Here is an 18772-nt window from a genome sequence, read left to right on the forward strand (position 1 = left end):
TAACACACTGGTGTCTATAGCACTAACACACTGGTGTCTATAGCACTAGCACACTGGTGTCTATAGCACCTAACACACTGGTGTCTATAGCACTAACACACTGGTGTCTATAGCACTAACACACTGGTGTCTATAGCACTAACACACTGGTGTCTGTGGTGTCTATAGCACTAACACACTGGTGTCTGTGGTGTCTATAGCACTAACACACTGGTGTCTATGGTGTCTATAGCACTAACACACTGGTTATAGCACAAACACACTGGTGTCTATGGTGTCTATAGCACTAACACACTGGTGTCTATGGTGTCTATAGCACTAGCACACTGGTGTCTATAGCACTAGCACACTGGTGTCTGTGGTGTCTATAGCATTAACACACTGGTGTCTATAGCACTAACACACTGGTGTCTGTGGTGTCTATAGCACTAACACACTGGTGTCTATGGTGTCTATAGCACTAACACACTGGTGTCTATGGTGTCTATAGCACTAACACACTGGTTATAGCACAAACACACTGGTGTCTATGGTGTCTATAGCACTAACACACTGGAGTCTATGGTGTCTATAGCATTAACACACTGGTGTCTACAGCACTAGCACACTGGTGTCTATAGCACTAACACACTGGTGTCTATGGTGTCTATAGCATTAACACACTGGTGTCTACAGCACTAGCACACTGGTGTCTATAGCACTAGCACACTGGTGTCTATAGCACTAACACACTGGTGTCTATGGTGTCTATAGCACTAACACACTGGTGTCTATGGTGTCTATTGCATTAACACATCAGTGTTATATATAGAACTAACAAACAAGTAGAAAAACCACTAAAAAGTTATTACAACAATCAGTTCTGATTGCTAGCATGACTACAGAGATGTAAACAAGTGACCTCGCTTGAAAGGAACCATCTGCCACATGTCCTTTTTCCAGAGATCCCAAACAGAGCAGATAAATCTGCTGACATTTTCACATGGAAACTCTGTGTTCACTGCGAATCTTCAAAAAAAAAAAAAAAGAAGAAGAAAAAAAAAAAACATTAGATGGGGAGTGAGAACGTCCTATAAATCCTGAAAATCAAGCCCATCTGTGCACAATCAATGGCTCGGCGGATTATAAAGCATTTAAACATGGCTCATAAACCTCAGCCTCTTTTTTCCTGCAAGCTGGAGCAGACGATCCCTGATGGAAGTGTCTGAGTATTTGTCTCGGGGTACAAGTCCTCGGACGGTATGGGTACGCCGTCGTAGAGCAGACGCACAGAAGCTTTGACAGAGGGAACATTTCGTGTTGGAAGCAGTGTGTTACGGGATTGAAAGGAAGAGCGTCGCGAAGAAAAGCCTCCCCTGGAAGTGCTCAGCCCCCCCCACGCTTTATTTGCAGCTCCATCAAAGTGCGGTGGAGTGCAGAGAGAGACGCAGGGCCCCGGCGGCTCTCAGATGAAGGGAGCAGAAATGAAGTCGCCACATCTGAGAAACTCGGAGTGACCTCGGCGACCTCGGGCGTCGTGTATCGTGCCGGCAGCCCGGTGGGTCGGGACGTGACCGGAAAGTGTTCCGACTCGCGAACCAGCAATACTGAGATCATCCAGAGCGAAACTATACCGTTTTAGTACTGAATAAAAATCCACTTTTTAATACATCATATTTTATACGTACTAGCCTAGTGCTGTGTGGTGCGGAAAGTAAAAGTGACATCATGGCTTGCTGGATTGGACCATTTTCAGCAAGTCGCTTTTAATTTCTTCATTTTTATAATAAAATCCGTATTTTTTATATACAGGATTTTTTTGCGGCTGATGGATGACGCAGTTCCAAGTTGGAAGCCCCGCCCTCTTTCCTATTTCTTCACGTGATCTTGCTTCTTTTCCCCCTTTGGTGATTTAGCGTAGAAGTTTATCGTCTTTCTTTGCGATGCGTAAGTAGTGTGGTTTCGTAAGTTCTGAACCACCACGGCATCAAGAAAGATGTTTATAACTGATTCAGATGATAAACCTGTAACACTCACTTACCTTCTTGCTGGCTTAAAGTGCCAACAACTTCACCTTCTCAAGCACTGATCTGCCAGGATAAGATTTCCAGACTCACATCTGTTAAGTTACCACACATCTGGACGCGTGCGGTAATTCTAATCGGTACGGACGGGATCTCGGCAAAAACCCTGTAATATATGCCGAGGTTCTGCGTGTGTGTCCTGCGTACATCTTGATGATAAAAACTAAATGTAGGTCATGTGACCCTACGTACTGTGCTAGATCTCCTTTTCCGTTTTTTGGGGGTGGGGTGGGGTTTAATAACTTAACCCACCTATATTAACATGATTCACATTTCTCTTTCAAAAAAAAAATCCACGATGGCCCCAACCAGGAAGTGAGTCACTGGATCGTTACCGGAGCAGCGGCCAGGATGATCAAACAGTATCAGAATTTTCACCGAGTTTGGCAGCTTGTAGCGTTTCGAAACTCAGAGGTGGTAAGACAGACGCATCGCAGGCTTGAGGCTGTGAAAAAGCAACTCTACGTGCCTAAAATGGCTTCCTAAACACTTCGGTTCAGCTTTTTTTAACCCAGGGAATTTATATAGCAATAATAACAATAGGGATTTGACAATAATAATAATAATAATAATAATAATAATAATAAGTACTAGTATCAGACAGCCTGGGAGGACATCTCTGTTTTTCAGATCGATCGTAAGGCAGCCAAAGAGAGAGAAAAAGAGAGCAAGGGAGAGAGAGAGAGAGAGAGAGAGAGAGAGAGGGAAACAGGATTATAAAATGACATGACAAGACAGAGTACTCTACACTGTGGTTCAGGATTCCGCTCAAATGGCAGCCCTCCAAGAGCCATTCTGTGGGAGGCAAAGTAAATAAGTTGTCATCAATAATAGACAGCGAGTGTTCGGCTCCGGCTGGTTCCTATCCTCCAGACGTACCCGCCGGCCTGAGATTCACTGTCTCGGCTAATAGCTTTTGATAGGCCTTCGCAATAATTACCGAGGGGCAAACGCGAGCCATGCATCTTTCATGACGTGGTTGCCGTGTTGGCGGGGTTCGGCTCCGGGGGGAAAAAAAAAAAAAAAAAAAAAGAGAGCATGATTGGAAACAAATTTGTCCTGGTTAAGTGAAAAGAATGAAAAGTATAACGTGGGAGATCGATTACAGGATTCTGGAAAGCTCTCTGAAATCGGAGCAGGAGATGGACATGTTGATCATTTGGAATGTGTGTGTGTGTGTGTGTGTGTGTGTGTGTGTGTGTGTGTGTGTATATATATAAAAAGGGTGCAATAGATTGCAGTTGTCGGCAGGTCGAACGTTTCAGAAAGCACATGAACTGCGGATTAATTGGTCTTTTTTTTACTTTGCGGATTAATTTTCATTTTTTAACAATCGCAGAATAAAAGAACATTTTATTCCGTGCCGATATTCAAAAACCACAATGTGATCCGTGATTTTGGTGATCCGTTCTACCACTTTATATAATATAAGGGTTTTTGCTACACTATTTCTAAAGTGGAAAACTTTACTTTAATACTTTTTATCCGTTTATAGTTGCGTTACGTGTTAAATAGGATTTCTACTTACTGCTACATGATTCAAAAGTATTGGGACGCCTCACTTTTCCATCCCTATGTGCTTCTGTACAAATTGTTCCCACAAAGTCGGAGGCACACAATTACACATGATTTCTTTGGGTGCCACAAAATAATCAATAATTAAATATCGTCCTTTCCAGAAATGACTCGACAGCGTATCACTCTTCAGCTACAGCACTATTCCTGTGATCCTTCAGCTACAGTTTGATCTCCGGCTAAAACTGGACTCATTACAAGTTTACTATTACAAGGAACGTTGATGCATGAGAACCGGTTACTACCAGCATTGCTTTGTGGAAATGTTACGAAAATCAATCGACATCTTGTGACCAATCGAGAATCCGTTCCAGGCCGGTGTACAAACTTCTCAGCATGCCCTTGACGGTGTCCGAGACAACATTTTAAGCGTGATCGAAGCACGATTACGTTACGAGATACTGCAGTCCTATACTCGTGTAAAGATGTAGATAAAAAGCTATGTACACACTTCCAGGAGGTAAAATTGCTCCAAGTCTATATTTGCATAAACAGTTACACAGGTACATATCTGTGATCCTTTTATTTTTAACGTGGTACCTTTTTACACAACTTGATGATCGCACGACGTGTGAAAATCGATCAAAATCGCACGCAGCGAAAACGCAACTCGGCCGAATCTCATGAGGCTCAGAACAGAGACGGTGAAAAATGAGACGTGATCAGTGACGATTTCTTTATTTTGGTTGTAGATCAGGACATTTTTGCCCAAGCAACAGAGGGAGAGAGAAACATTTCTGAAGGAGCGTCGTTAGAGAATTCTTTCCGAAGATTAAAAACTTCACTTTTTACTTCGAGAAATGACGAGGATTGAATACAACAGGACAAAAAAGAGAAACTAAAAATTTCATCAGAGATTTGAAACTTGTTAAATGTTGTTTGACTTTGCGCTTTACTTTCTGTATACACGAACATCGTTCAGCCGCGACGCTCGCTGTTTAAACTGGCGTCGGATATCTGACATGTTGAAAACCTCTCCAGAATCGGATTAGGATCGGATCAGTCAGCAGCACTTAGACGTGCTATGCAGTTTTCTACAGCTGCTGTGCAGATTGAAATACGCACATTTCTGGTTGTTTGGAAAAACACACACACACACACACACACACACACACACACACACCAGTATAACGTACACTGACAACATGTTATACCTGTTTAACTCATAACTGCCGCAATCTGCACTGTACCCGCTTCACACGCTTCGTTTAATACGAATTCGAGATGAAGGAGGACGAATGTGACCCAGCGTGTGTTATTACGTAGGAACGAAGAACGGAACGCTGACACGCTTTTTTTTTTCCTGACACACAGATCATTCCATTGCAGCCATGTCCAAGAGTGTGAACATCTCAAACAGCTAAAGGAAGAGCTGCTGAAGTTTCATTTCCCCCACACACACACACACACACACACACACACACACACACACACACAGACAGAAAGAAAGAAAGAAAGAAGAGACGGATGTAAATAAAAAGAGAGCACACGAAAGAGAGTAAGGGAGAAAGAAAGAAAGATATATGTAAATGAAGACACAGAGTGAGAGATGGTGAGTGAGGGAGAAAGAAAGAGAGAGAAAGAGAGAACGAAAGAAGGAGACAGACATACACAAGAAGCGAAGGAGAGAAAGAGACAGAAAAACAGATACACAGATAAAAGAATAAAAAATAAAGGGAGAGACAGACAAAGGGAAAAAGGGAAGAAGACAGACAGGTAGATAGACGGAAAGAAAGAAAAAAACGTATGTGTGCTCTCTAATATAAATATAATACACATAAAATAACTATTTGACACACACACACACACACACACACACACACACACACACACACACAACGTATTGAGGCTCGTAATACACTCATTCACATGTTATTACTCCGTACTCTCACACTTTCATTTCATTCATTCTTTCACCGACATTGTTCTGTAAAGCAAAAAACACTCTTTACAATCAGGGTTTATCGATGGATATATTTTATCGGATACAAAAACTGTTTACAAGTACAAAAACAAAAAAACTAACACTTTTCCCTCTAAAATCTGAGATGAAAAATCCAGATCTGCGTTCACACTGCAGATATATTCACATTTCTTTACACAATAATAAACACCTTCAACTTACAATATAATGCATACTTCTGCTAAATATACACCACTTTTATTCGTGTATGTATAAAAAGGGAAGAAAAATTATCAACTTTTCTTTTCCAAAGTGTTTCTTTTCTCGTGATTAATGAAGTTCTCAGGGGGGAAAAAAACGGATTTGAACTCCTCTATAAATAATGCTGGATACATTCGGACTCACGTGTAACTACTTTTTCTTTCTATTTATATACAATTCGATATTTCGTCTTAAATCCGCACAAAGAAGATAAAAGTAATTCGGATTAATTTGAGGACTCGGTTGTGGAGCTGAAACCTGTTCATGAGCCACGAAAAAAGTGCAAAAAGTTGCCAGGAAACAATTGGAAAAAATTTCCCAAACCTCTTTTATGCTCATTCACACCCGCGGACACACAATTTAATCCGAATCAAAAGCCGAATAAACCCGTTTTAAACACCGCCGCGTCTCCTGACAGAACCGCGTTAGCGTGCTAAGAGAAAGATCACCCTCATTGACGTGAAAATGCGAATGAAACCAACTCAACACGTCCAAACACGACAACTTTGAATTAATAATAAATAAATTAAAATACTACACACTCTATTTATATAGATACATATTAAAAACATTCGCGCTCGTGAAACAATTTCGCTAAACACGTTATCGGGCTAGCTTGTTAAACAGAAACAAAACAGCTTATAATAATAATACAGCTTCCAGACATAATACAGAGCATAAATACGAAAAAAAATGCATATTAAAACTCAAAAAGAAACAAAAATATAATAATTAATAAATAAAAAAAATTATCCATTCAATGACAACCAGGAGCTAGCTGTTAACTAGCAAAAAGAGAATTTGGTCCCAAATCGCAGTCTTTAGGATGTTTAGGGCACTACATAGGGTGTATCGGGTTATTATTTGAGGGACGGTGAAGTGCACGGATTGTAGGTAGTGGGAATGCTTTTGGGATGCGGCCCAACGGCTGGAGCGTAATAAGCGTCCCGACAGCGCCACCAAGGTAGCCGGGGCGAGCCGACAAGCGCACTTCATTTAGACTAGAGAGAGAGGGAGAGAGAGAAGCGTTCAAGCATAAACACAATGATAAACATGCAGCAGGAGCGGGCAAAGTTACCACCGCCACCGTCACTGCCACCGCGGCAGGTGAACCTCGCCAGCACCGAGAAAATCGTGAATAATAAAACAAGAAAAAGAGAGATGCGTAGCGATAGAGCTTCCCCACGGGGGAGGGCAGCGGCAGCGCCGGCGGCTCGGGAATCGATGCTAAATCGAACAAAGAGGATCAATTTCCGATCGGCGGAGAAACAAGCCGCGCTAATCAATGGCGAGAGCCGAGGGTCCGGGAGTCCCAGAAATTAACAAGAAAAGAACAACCGCGGAAACAAACCGGCTTTTTCGTGGAAGGCGAGAAAACCGCGTCGAGCTTCGCGGCGCTCGGAGAAAGGAGAGGAAAAATAAGGGCTAACCTGCAGCTGCTGTAAATCAAAGCGCTTCCAATATTGAAACATCGATCCCGCATTGGCCGCCATCTTGAGACATATTGAGACGGAGTGAGAGGCTGATAGAGAGAGCGCGAGGGGCCGGAGTTCGCGCGAGGGGGGAAAAAAGAGAGAGAGAAGAAGAAAAAAAAAAAGAGCGGGAAGCGCGCAAAACCCGGAGCGGATTTTTGAAAATCGAACGCTGCGTTCGCTTATCGAACAGCGGAGCGGAATGGAGTCTGATCGAACAGCCGGACTGACTCGGTATTGAACCGGGCCGCGGAGGAGCGCAGCGATCGACCGGCGATATCTGTAACGCATAAAACCCGGACTGGAGTTTTTTCTTATTCTTTTTCTTCTCCTTTATACACACACACGCGCGCACACACGCACGCACGCACGCACGCACGCGCACGCATTAGAAATAATGCAATGTGCATGTACATAATTATAGTATTTAATTTACTGCTAGTAGTTTTTCATTCTAACATCATAATAATATTTAGCATGATATTATATAATATAAACATGTTTATGTTGTAGTTATTTAATATATTCGTTATAATGTATTACAGTTTTATTATATCATAATATGTCATCATTGTTTTATTAATATATCTAATTGTTTTTAATAACGCGCATTATTATTATTATTATAGTCACTCTTATAGAATGATTTGCAATTAGTCCTTCTTTTGTTTTTATTTGTTTCTTGTTTCTTTGTTTATATATATATTTAATCACTTTTTTTCTGATGTTTAATCTAATTATATATATGCATTTTAGAGGTACATCTTTATATATATATATATATATATATATATATATATATATATATATATATAAATAAAAGTACTAATAATTATTGGCAGTAATAATATACTGAAATAATGATTGTTATTGGGGTTTGAGCTGCATAATGATCTGAGGTTTTGTTTTGATCAGACGCTTTGATGTGCTGGAGATCTAAACCCGGAGGCGTGCTGATGGCGCCTCTACAGGCCGACACGAGAACTGCAGGCCGACATATTTAAGTATTCACATGTATTTTCAGTATACTATAATATATATCAGATTATATATTTTTTTAAATAAACCTCTTTTGTTGACACGTGGTTAAAAACATTTTAGCCGTATCTTCATCTTCTTTAAGGAGTAAATTCTGGTTTGGGACCCGGTGGATCCGGAGTCTATCCCAGGAACACTGTGTCTGAGGCAGAAATCAATCCTGGAGAGGTCTCAAGATTAATTCACAAACTTACTCACATCTAGGGACATTTTAGCCAAGCTATTCCACCTACTGACATTTTAGATCAGCTCAGAAAAACCCAAACAAGGAAAACTCATCCTGTGTAGTAACCTGAGCTCAGGATAGAACCCTGTGTGTTTTGGAAGAATTCTGAAATACAATGCGTTCTTAAAGCGTATGAAATAAAAGATGTGCCTCGTAATGTCAGCAACTGAATGGGGGGGGGGGTATTTTGCATATTAATTAAAAATTAGGATAATTTTATACACAATATCTGAACATCTGTTACGATGAAGCTCATACTGTGTACGGAATAAACAAGACACAGGATTTAAAGTGAGAAATTGACAATTTTTTAGACATTTTAATCCAAATTCATTTTATTACCCCAAATTGGATATCTAATAAACTCAATATAATGAATAGCAAAAACAAACGATGTAGCAAAACCACAAATCTGATAATACTGTCATAAAGTGGCAATAAAGTATAAATCACAGTTTTTTAAATATAACAAATCTGTAAATGTGCTTCCCATGTACATTCATATTACATTATATGCACAAAAGTTGGTGGACACCTGACCATTAGATTTGAAGAGAGCATTTTGAATTTTGAACATTTGACCACTTGCTCTTATAATAGCTTCCACTTTTCTGTTCCACTAAATTTTAGAGTGTTCTTGTGGAAAATTATGGAGATTCATTCAGCTACAAGGATGTTTATAGAGAAGTACTGATGAAGGTGAGGTGAAGAGACCTGGGGTGCAGTCCACATTCCAACTCATCCCAAAGGTGTTCAGTAGGGATGAGGTTAGAGCTCTTTAGCAGGAGATCTTCAACTCCCAACCATATAAAGCATATCTTCATGCTGAAACAGGTTTGGGTCTAAAACTTTGTGGGAACATTTTGAGGAAGAAGCACATATTGCTGAAATTCAGGTCCCAATACATTTGTATAAATTATAAAATCAAATGGGCTTGTTGATTTAATAATGTATTATTATTATTATTATATAACCTACTTTTGCAAGTCTTTTAATGTTAGTCCTTGTTGCTTTGTGAGCGTTGGTAGTCTTTATACGTTACACAATTTGGATTTTAAAAAAATCCATTCGCATTTGCTAAATGATGTCATGTAAATGTGAAACGTAGCGTACTTAAAAGTGTACAGCTACAAACGGATCCCTGTCTGTATTTTTAGGCTCATTGTCAAACTGCTGCTTATTACATTTTCCAGATGATTCAGTGGAAACCCCTGTGACTGCTTTTAATCCTGCCTAACAAGCCTCGGCCTTTCATGACACAAAATTAGATTTCACTCCTTTTTAGATCTTTCTATGTGCTCATGTCGAGCACTTATCCTTTACGTCTCCAACTGTGAATGATGATGTAAAAATAAACCACATCAGAGTTTTTTTAAATTTTTTTATTTTTGATCCAAGATCCAATTTTTCTTGTAATTTTTTTAATGTCCTATTTTTGCCTGTTCTTCCATTCTTAGTTAATGAGGCGGATCTTCTGCAGAAATGCGTTAAACTGGTCTTTTGGAACAACAAGGCAGAAGGAGAGTGAGTTTTGTTAAAAAAAAAGAATAAAAAATAATAATAATTTATAAATAAAAAAAAATCTCTTTCTGGGAACTGAAAGCCCAGATGCTACATATTTTTGTTTATTGTATTATATTTTATATACTTCAAAAGATGGATGTTCTTGGAATTCCGGATCGTGAAATTCTCTGAAGTAGAATATGTTGAAAGTCTACACAAACTTCAATCTAACACGAGAATCTCCTTCAAGTGAAAACACAGTTTTAAGCACTTTTCAGCACATGAAGAGGAATTGAAGGAAGTTCTGATAAAAATGTGCAAACCATGTTGATTACATGTTATAGCCATATTTCAGAACCAAATATTTTTAGGGTTCTGTGTCATTTAATATCCAACGTTTATAAAAAAAAAAAAAAAAAAGGGATGTTGAATTTTTTCTTTACTATAAGTGCACATTTCTTCTCACCCCACAATCCAATGAGATTTTTTTTTTTCCTTTAAAAGAACGACAAATGGTTCTAAATTATTTCAATTGAATGTATTTCACAATATTTCTAAGATTATGAAGCAATACACACACACCACATTCCATTGATGATACATTTGCACATAGAGTACTGTGCAAAAGTCTCCATTAGATTAGATTCCTTGTTTCAGCAAATGGTTTAATTTCCATGCATATTACTTTTCCAGTCTCTTTATTAGAATAAAACCAAAATATACAGAATTAAAAACTACTGATACTAAATAAAAAATATCTAAACTAAACCTTAATAAAACGAAACCATACTAACACCTGGATTCGTGTGTGACTGCTGTGAAATTGTCTATTACACCAGGTTTGTGCAGGACATGCTTCAGGATTACATACACACGTTGTATGAGTTGAATTTAATGGAAGCTTGATCATTCCATTCATCATTCCAAAGATCACAGAGTCTGACAAACATAAAATCATAAAAATATTTTGCATCAGAAAGGACACTCAACAACAAAGCTGGTGGTGATCTAAGGCTTTTGCCCAAAACTCAAGTCAAACAGCCGTACGCAGTAGACCAAAACAACGTTCCCCCAGGACCAAGGTGCTACATAAATTAACAAAAAGTATTTATACAATGCACTTTATGTAGGACCCACTTTTGTGTACAGAAGATTTGTTGTAGTGCAAATGAATAGTCCATATAATAATAAATAGGAAATGTAATATTGTACATCTTAATAAGCAGAAATTCGTACTGTACATAAGTAAAGTATAGATAAAAAAATTTTTAACTTATATTTTAACTCTAAAACATGATTAGAAACCATTACAACACTTACAATACACCATATTCATCCCAGTGCACAAAAACTACACATTACCTGTGAACCTATTTAACATCTCAAGCTTGAGCCAAACTTCTCCATGACTCATGTATTATAGATTATTAAAAAAACTTAAAAAAAAAAGTCAAAAGTTCTCTAAATTCTACTCTAGATTGTTGCCTCTTGGAAACATATTTGAACACATTGATTTGAATTTCCTGAAAATCACGAGAAGAAGAAGAAGTGAATTCTGCCATTTGGTTAATCCACTTGCAGTTACCTGAGAGAAGTGGTAGCTCAGTGGTTAATGATCTGAGCACTGGGTTACTGATGAGAAGCTTGGAGGTTCTAGCCCTGGTATTGCTATGCTGTCACTCTTAGGCCCTTGAGCAAGGCCCCTTAACCCTCTGTGGGTGCTGTATAATAGGATATGTGAAGAAAGAATTACATTGCACTGTAATGTACATGTGATATGCATGCAGTTGAGGTTTAAATGACTTGCTCCAGCAGATTCTTGATCAGAACTCATCAGCTTTTGATCAGGGTGTCCAACATTTTAACAGTGGCACTAGTTATTCATTAGGAGGATGAATTATTAGAGCATAATTATGCTAGTCGCAAAAAATGCCAGGCCAATTATTCCCAGCTTGTGCATTTGATTGCACATTTTTTTAGATTCATTGTTGAGAAAAACACTTTTCAGTTTTTTAAAGAGCTGAATAATACAATCTGAAAATTATTCATTCACTTATTTAAACTTTGATCAGTGAAAGCAAAGCTCAAGCCCATTTATTAACAGATGAAGGCGGTGCTAGGAAAATAGTGTCACTGAGTTTGAACAATGTTTTTTATAAATATAATTATTGTCATAATTTAACATAATCTACCTTTCTATCAACACCATGAAAAGCTAGTCAGGTGTCAGTCCGTTCATCTCTTTATCATACTCACATTTGCATGTTATCCAAATCTAGGCTAATTGTGTGTGTGTGTGTGTGTGTGTGTGTGCGCTCAGATGTCAGGATGACCTGACCTTCAGAGGTGACAGTGAGGACACGCTGACCTGTGGGGTGCTCTTGATTGCATCACACACACACACACACACACACACACACACGGGCCTTACTGACTATCTGTGTTCAAGATCCAAACACAAGTAAGCACATCAGCATGACAGTATTGTGCACAGTGTTGTTACACACACACACACACACACACACACACACACACACACACACAACCATATACAAGTAAGCAAGTAAATTGATAAGCATGGCAGTTTACACACAAGCACACATGTAAGCAAGAACGTAAGCATGACAACTTACACACACACACACTCTATCTATCTATCTATCTATCTATCTATCTATCTATCTATCTATCTATCTATCTATCTATCTATCTATCTATCTATCTATCTATCTATCCACAAACTTAATTATGTAAGCATGACAATGTTGTATTCAGGCTCACACACACACACACACACACACACACACACACACACACACACACACACACACCAGCAACTATCTGTGCTTAAGATCCAGACTCAAGTAAGCAAGTAGGTATGTTAGCATGACGGCTGAATTGACACAGACACACAGACACACACACCCTTATGCAAAACCAGCCTCCTTCACGCTGGCTTAGTGGTTCAGGTTGTGCTCCAACAGGAAGGTCGTGAGTTCAAATCCCAGTGCATAACAGGAATGGAAGAATAAAAGAAACAGATCTGTCTTGTCTGACCGGGTCGTTGACATTTATGGCTGTTGTTTTGGTGGCAAGCGGCCCATCGAGCCAGACGCTCCCCATCCCCCAACCATTATCTATAAATATTATGTCTATAAATCTGACAGAGTATTTCTTTTCTTCCTACACACCCAACACACACACATTTCTGATTCTGAATGATTCCCATTCAATAAACCGACTTATGCTTTTTGATCACATGACACCGTCAATAGGTTTTGAGCTTATTGCTCACGTTCATAGTATTCCTCATATCTAATAGTACAGTGTAACTGATAGGAACGACATGTAGCTACAAGGCTAAGGAATGTGAAATGGCTCCCTGGAGTTTACGAGGTTTAAAATGCAGGCCAAAGTGCTGCAAAACATGTATTGAATTCTTTTTCCAAAAGAAATGTGTATATTATGTGTATGTTAACAATGTGTATATAATAATATATTTAATCGATTTTGATAAGACTTTATTCATAGGACAATGTTTCAATAGCAGTAGGAAAATTGGAGTACAGTTAAAGTTAGTGTTACAGTAACTACTAATAAACAGTAACATTAAATTTTTTTTAATGTTTTTCAAAAGAAGAGTTTTATTCCCACAGTTTTTCTCAGTCGCTTTGGAGTGTTTCTCAGATCAGAGATGAAATTCTCAAAACTACTTTTTCAACCTCCACATCATTCAGTCACTTGTGCTCATTATAAGAACATTTCTCGTTTCTTTTATCAAATAGAGATCGCTTTAATACATTCATTTATTTGATTATGTACAAGTGTTTACTATTTCCTACATTATCAGTTGTTTATGTTCATGGTGTTCAAAATATATTATATTGGTTTCACCTGAACAGTTTTAACCCCCAAAACATCTCAGCATCAGTTCATTATATACTGTAAGTCGTTAAATGCAAAACGGTTAAAGCAGTTGTCATCATCTGTCGAGCTTAAATTACTATTAAACCTTTTTTTTTTTTGTAAATGTGTTGAATTGGTGAATTGTGCAGATGAATCTTGAATGTCACCAATGTAGGCAAGTAAACGGAATAAGATCAACCAATGATCAACCAGTTCTCTACAACAGGTCAAAGGTCAATCTTGTGAACCTTCAATTGGAGAGTGAATACAGACAGAGCAAAACAAAGAATTACAATTTCTGAAAATGGATGAACAACCAAGAAACAAAAAATCTCTTGTACAGTACAGTAAAAGTGTAAATCCTGTCCAGTCTTTTGCAATCAATTTAAATCAAATATACAATCAAATAAATGAATTTGTGCTGCTGAGGTTCATAGAAGCCTTACAGAAGGAATTCAAATTTTGTGCATTTTCAATCACTATAATCCAAACCATAGTTATATCAAGAAATCCAGAAACTGTGGAGCGTCACACTGACAACACGACTAAACATTTTACACAATGACAAATGGACTTTTTATTCTGATGGGAATAATTTGTTTATTGACACAAATATTTACTTTTGAGAGATGAACTAAGAATTTTGGAAAAGTTCAGGCTTTTGCAAGAAATCCAATATATTGTGCTGTTTGTACACATTGTTTTGAGAAATGCACGTATTGTTTTGCAAATATTAAGGATGATTGAGAAATGCTCCAAAGCAGCTGAGAAAAACTGTAATAACCAGGATATGATAAATAGCAGATGGTCGTGTCCTAGTCTTTTATTGGATTGGGTTACATGGTTGTAGGTCTTTTGTGGTCTTTTAAAGAGGAAAATAAGTAAATAAGAAAAAAAGCAAGCAAGAAAAAAAATTCTAGAATGAAAGAATGGCAGAAAATAGAATTAAATGGGACACGAAAAAATTAAATAATTTTATTGTCGAAATCAGGTTTATTTTGACCCCTTTACCATTACAGACTGACTCCTTTAACCAGTCAATACAAAGAAAAAAGCATCTTTACATATGGTTCTAGGTTTGAAAGAAAGAAAGAAGAAAGAAAGAAAGAAAGAAAGAAAGAAAGAAAGAAAGAAAGAAAGAAAGAAATTTCCAATTATAATTGTATATATATATATATATATATATATATATATATATATATATATATATATATATATATATAAAACATATAACATATAAACATACAGTATATACAATAATAATATTTAAAATATATATTTGCAACATAAATATATTATAAATAATTCTCAAGTTAGCATTTTAAAGCATTATTATTATCATCATTAATATAATTGTTATTATTATTATTATTATTATTATTATTATTATTATTATTATTATTATTATTAATAAAATCTGCTGGTAATAACCAGGACTTTATACACAGTGGATCATATACAAACTCGGGACTGGATAGAAAACAAAAACAGCATTTCTTTCTCTGATTGCTTTTTGACTAAAGCTTAGGTTTAGAGCACAACCTGTTAAGCATTAGGTGATAATTAGCTCTTAGGGAAAATAAATAAATAAAATTTAAGAATTTAAACAAAAAGCTCACTCCTAATAACAACAAATTGTGAGATAAATGAGTAAATTCTGTCCTCCTCATGCCAGTTTTATATATATATATATATATATATATATATATATATATATATATATATATATATATATATATATACATATATATATATATATCCTACAATACTTTCTTTATACTGCCTCTTACTACAAAAGTAGTATAATATAATCATGAATTAACTTCAATTAATCAAGGATTGAGGACACATCCTTGAGAAATATTTGAGGTCAATTTTATTCCCGATAATTATAATTGCTCAGTCTGGTTCAGGCTGCGGCGCCTTTATGTGTCGCATTACTGGTATAATTATTCTGACCTTTTAGTGTAAATTCACCTGAACGGAAGTTGTACACGCAAGCCTTGCGAAACAGCTCTGGGCTACACGCCGCATGAAACGTAGCCTGGATAAAGTTCAGCACATGGAAAGAAATACATGTCTAATCAAGTCAAACAGACCATGTTTTCAGGCTAGTATACCACTCATCACCCAGCCGGGAGAGAACCCTGTCTGCGACGCGTTCACACAACCTCTAACCCCATGGTCATGCTCGGGGTCAAGGGCAAGGTCAGGGGTGACTAGGGTGCAGGAGCCTTCACTAATCACGACTTTCTCACATCTCTCATTTCTTTTTCTTGCTTTCCTTTGGACATTGGTTAGAAAGAATTGAGACGTCCAGTGCTTCCTGAGGGGAAGGAAAAGAAAAAAAGGCAAGATCGATACGAATAAAAGATAAAGGGAGAGTAAAGAGTGTGTAGGCTACGATCAGCCGAACGAATGAAAACCCAGCAGGTTTTACACAGTTTCAACAGGGTTCTAGTCGTAGTCTGGACTTTTAGCGAGGTGTGAAAAATTCACACGTTCTTTATGCAAATACAAAAATGCCCTGGAGACAAGTAATCATCCCGTAAAATGTGCGTGTGTTGTTTGTGCGTCACCACACCTTCAACCTTTTGTCACTGATAAAATAGAACCGGTTCTTCAATGGCAGACCTGATGAAAGATCAGAGATGTGACAATCAGATCATATGCCATGACAAATGTTGACCTTGAGATACGAGAAAAAGAATAAAAACAGCAAACCAGTCAGCAGTAATTCCGAGCAGGCTTTCCGTTTTTTTTATTTTGCAGCATCAGCAAATTTAGGGGGGGTTGAAGTATTAGTTTAAAAGTTGATCTTGCACTTTGTGAGAAGTGAGCTTTCGACTGGAATCTTCTTGTTATCTCGGGCAGGTACATGACATATGACAGATTCTCCCCTCTTTCTCTCTCTCTCTTTCTCTCCTGGGCAGGAATGATAAAAGCTCACACTCATGCCAGGCCTCCTTTGCAAACACTGTTTTGACAAAGTGCTGGCTCAGTGGCGTGCCTGAGAAGGAAAATAGCTCCACATCACGAAAGAGAAATTATCTATTGATCAGGAGAGTGTTTGCTCACTGAAGGGCACGTCCGTTCATGGATGACTGCGTGTGACAAGGAAATGGTTGCGTTCGCATGTGTGTGTGTGTGCGTGTGTGTGTGTGGTTCTGGGTGTGGGTGTGTGTCTGTGTCCGTTTGTGTTTTGGGGCTGTGAGACAAAACACACAGCTGGCTGGAAAGAGCTAACTTGTTTCCTCGACCTTTCAAAACAATAAATGTAAAATGTAATACAATAAAATCAACTTCAAGTTCCAATTCATAGTAGGCATTGATGCTTAATCTCCTTTGTGTGTGTGTGTGTGTGTGTGAGCCATGATACAGCAGACAGGGTTAGGGGCCTTGCTCAAGGGCCCGACAGTGTCCGTTTGGCACGTCACCCCACACTATCTTTGCTGATTTCTCTCAGTGTCTACAGCTTGAACAAAACGGTGCGAGTTAGTTTGACTTACACTGAAGCGCCGTGTCAAAACTTTCAGTCTTTGAGCTTTATTCACCGAATCCCGACACTGTTGCTTTGATTAGAGCCGCGCACGCAGCAGCCGGGGGTTTGCTGAAAGAGTTTTCAAGGTGCAGTAGAAGAAGAAGAAAAAAAAAAAGATATATTGCTATTGATTTTTCAAAGTCAGTTGCAAAGAGACCTTGATGCTGAGCTCGCTCTTCCTCTGTCTCACTTCGCATTGATAAAACTCGTTTTAATGCTACAAGCTGACAAAACTTTCATGTTCTCACAATTTTCCATGGACAGCCAGAAAGACACCGATCATTTACGAGCACATTTTATAACACGCATGGACCTAAGATACCTTTCCTTACGGCTGGCATCTCTTTCTGCACCTTTCCTTCCTTCTTTCTTAATGCCTTTATTTGTTACATATACACTGCAGCACAGTGAAATTCTTTCCTTCGCATATCCCAGCTTGTTCATAATCTGGGATCGGACACGATACATCGCTCCTGGAGCACAGAGAGTTAAGGGCCTTGCTCAAGGGCCCAAGAGTGGCAGCTTGGCAATACCAAGGTTTAAAACCCTGACCATCTGAACACTAACCTAGATCCTTAACCACTAAACTCCCACGATGTTTTTAGAAAACAACCTCATGCTTATTCATACGAACAACAGATTATGTCGAACGTGTGAAAAAAAAAACACTGCTGAACCAACACTGATTGGATTTGGGTAATCATTGCTCTTGATACTTTATTAAAGTGCATGTGTTAGTCAGTTAACTATTACGCTAGTTTGTGCATTAGCCTATTTCATCTAGTTACCAATGAACTGAATAAATGTCACATGATGACCACGTGAGATGCTTGTTCAGGACGGCCGAGTGACTCAGAGAAACCAGGAGAGAGGTCATGGAATGAGCTCGGCACTTGTTCTGCCATGTTTACAAAAAATATATGATGTGGCTAACGTTCTATTGCGATTAGATGTATGCATCAACAATAAATGCATGGAAAGTTCAGGATACCAAGCAAATGCCATGCGAGAACGATCTGGTTTGAACAGGTTAAGAACCGAGAACCTGTACATAAGAATGCAGATTACTTTCAAATCATTTGTTCAAGTCCAGGCTAAGATAATGCCTCCAGGACTCTTATTATCAACACTAAATAATTGAAATCAAGGCTCGGTCTGATCAGCTACCAGTACAAAAACCGCAAGCCGAGCTAGTCAAACTGGTTGATGGAAACAGTTGTCACGAATGCAACTAGGTGCTAAGGCAATTAAACATTTATGTAGCAATTAAGTCACACTCTGAAA

At 38.2% G+C, this 18772-nt stretch overlaps 1 protein-coding gene and 1 long non-coding RNA gene across 5 annotated transcripts in view; one reads left to right on the forward strand and one right to left on the reverse strand.

Annotated features, from left to right (window-relative positions):
• The window catches only part of LOC124403096 (protein CASP-like), a 139462-nt gene extending 131604 nt beyond the window's left edge, over positions 1-7858 (reverse strand). The window contains exon 1 of one of the 4 annotated variants that reach the window (XM_046876686.1): positions 7233-7772. In XM_046876686.1, coding sequence (XP_046732642.1) covers positions 7233-7565 — 333 coding nt within the window. In that variant the 5' untranslated portion in view covers positions 7566-7772. Of the gene's footprint in view, positions 1-7232 lie in introns of all 4 variants that reach the window. The other 3 variants (XM_046876681.1, XM_046876683.1, XM_046876684.1) reach the window with 3 other exon arrangements.
• LOC124403097 lies at positions 7421-9237 on the forward strand. Its single transcript, XR_006928835.1, has 3 exons — positions 7421-7556; positions 8190-8278; positions 8398-9237. It is a non-coding gene; the product is annotated as an uncharacterized LOC124403097 (long non-coding RNA).
• The last annotated feature ends 9535 nt before the right edge of the window (positions 9238-18772 follow it).

This window comes from Silurus meridionalis, chromosome 20, assembly GCF_014805685.1.
Source record: "Silurus meridionalis isolate SWU-2019-XX chromosome 20, ASM1480568v1, whole genome shotgun sequence".
Lineage (NCBI taxonomy): Eukaryota > Metazoa > Chordata > Actinopteri > Siluriformes > Siluridae > Silurus > Silurus meridionalis.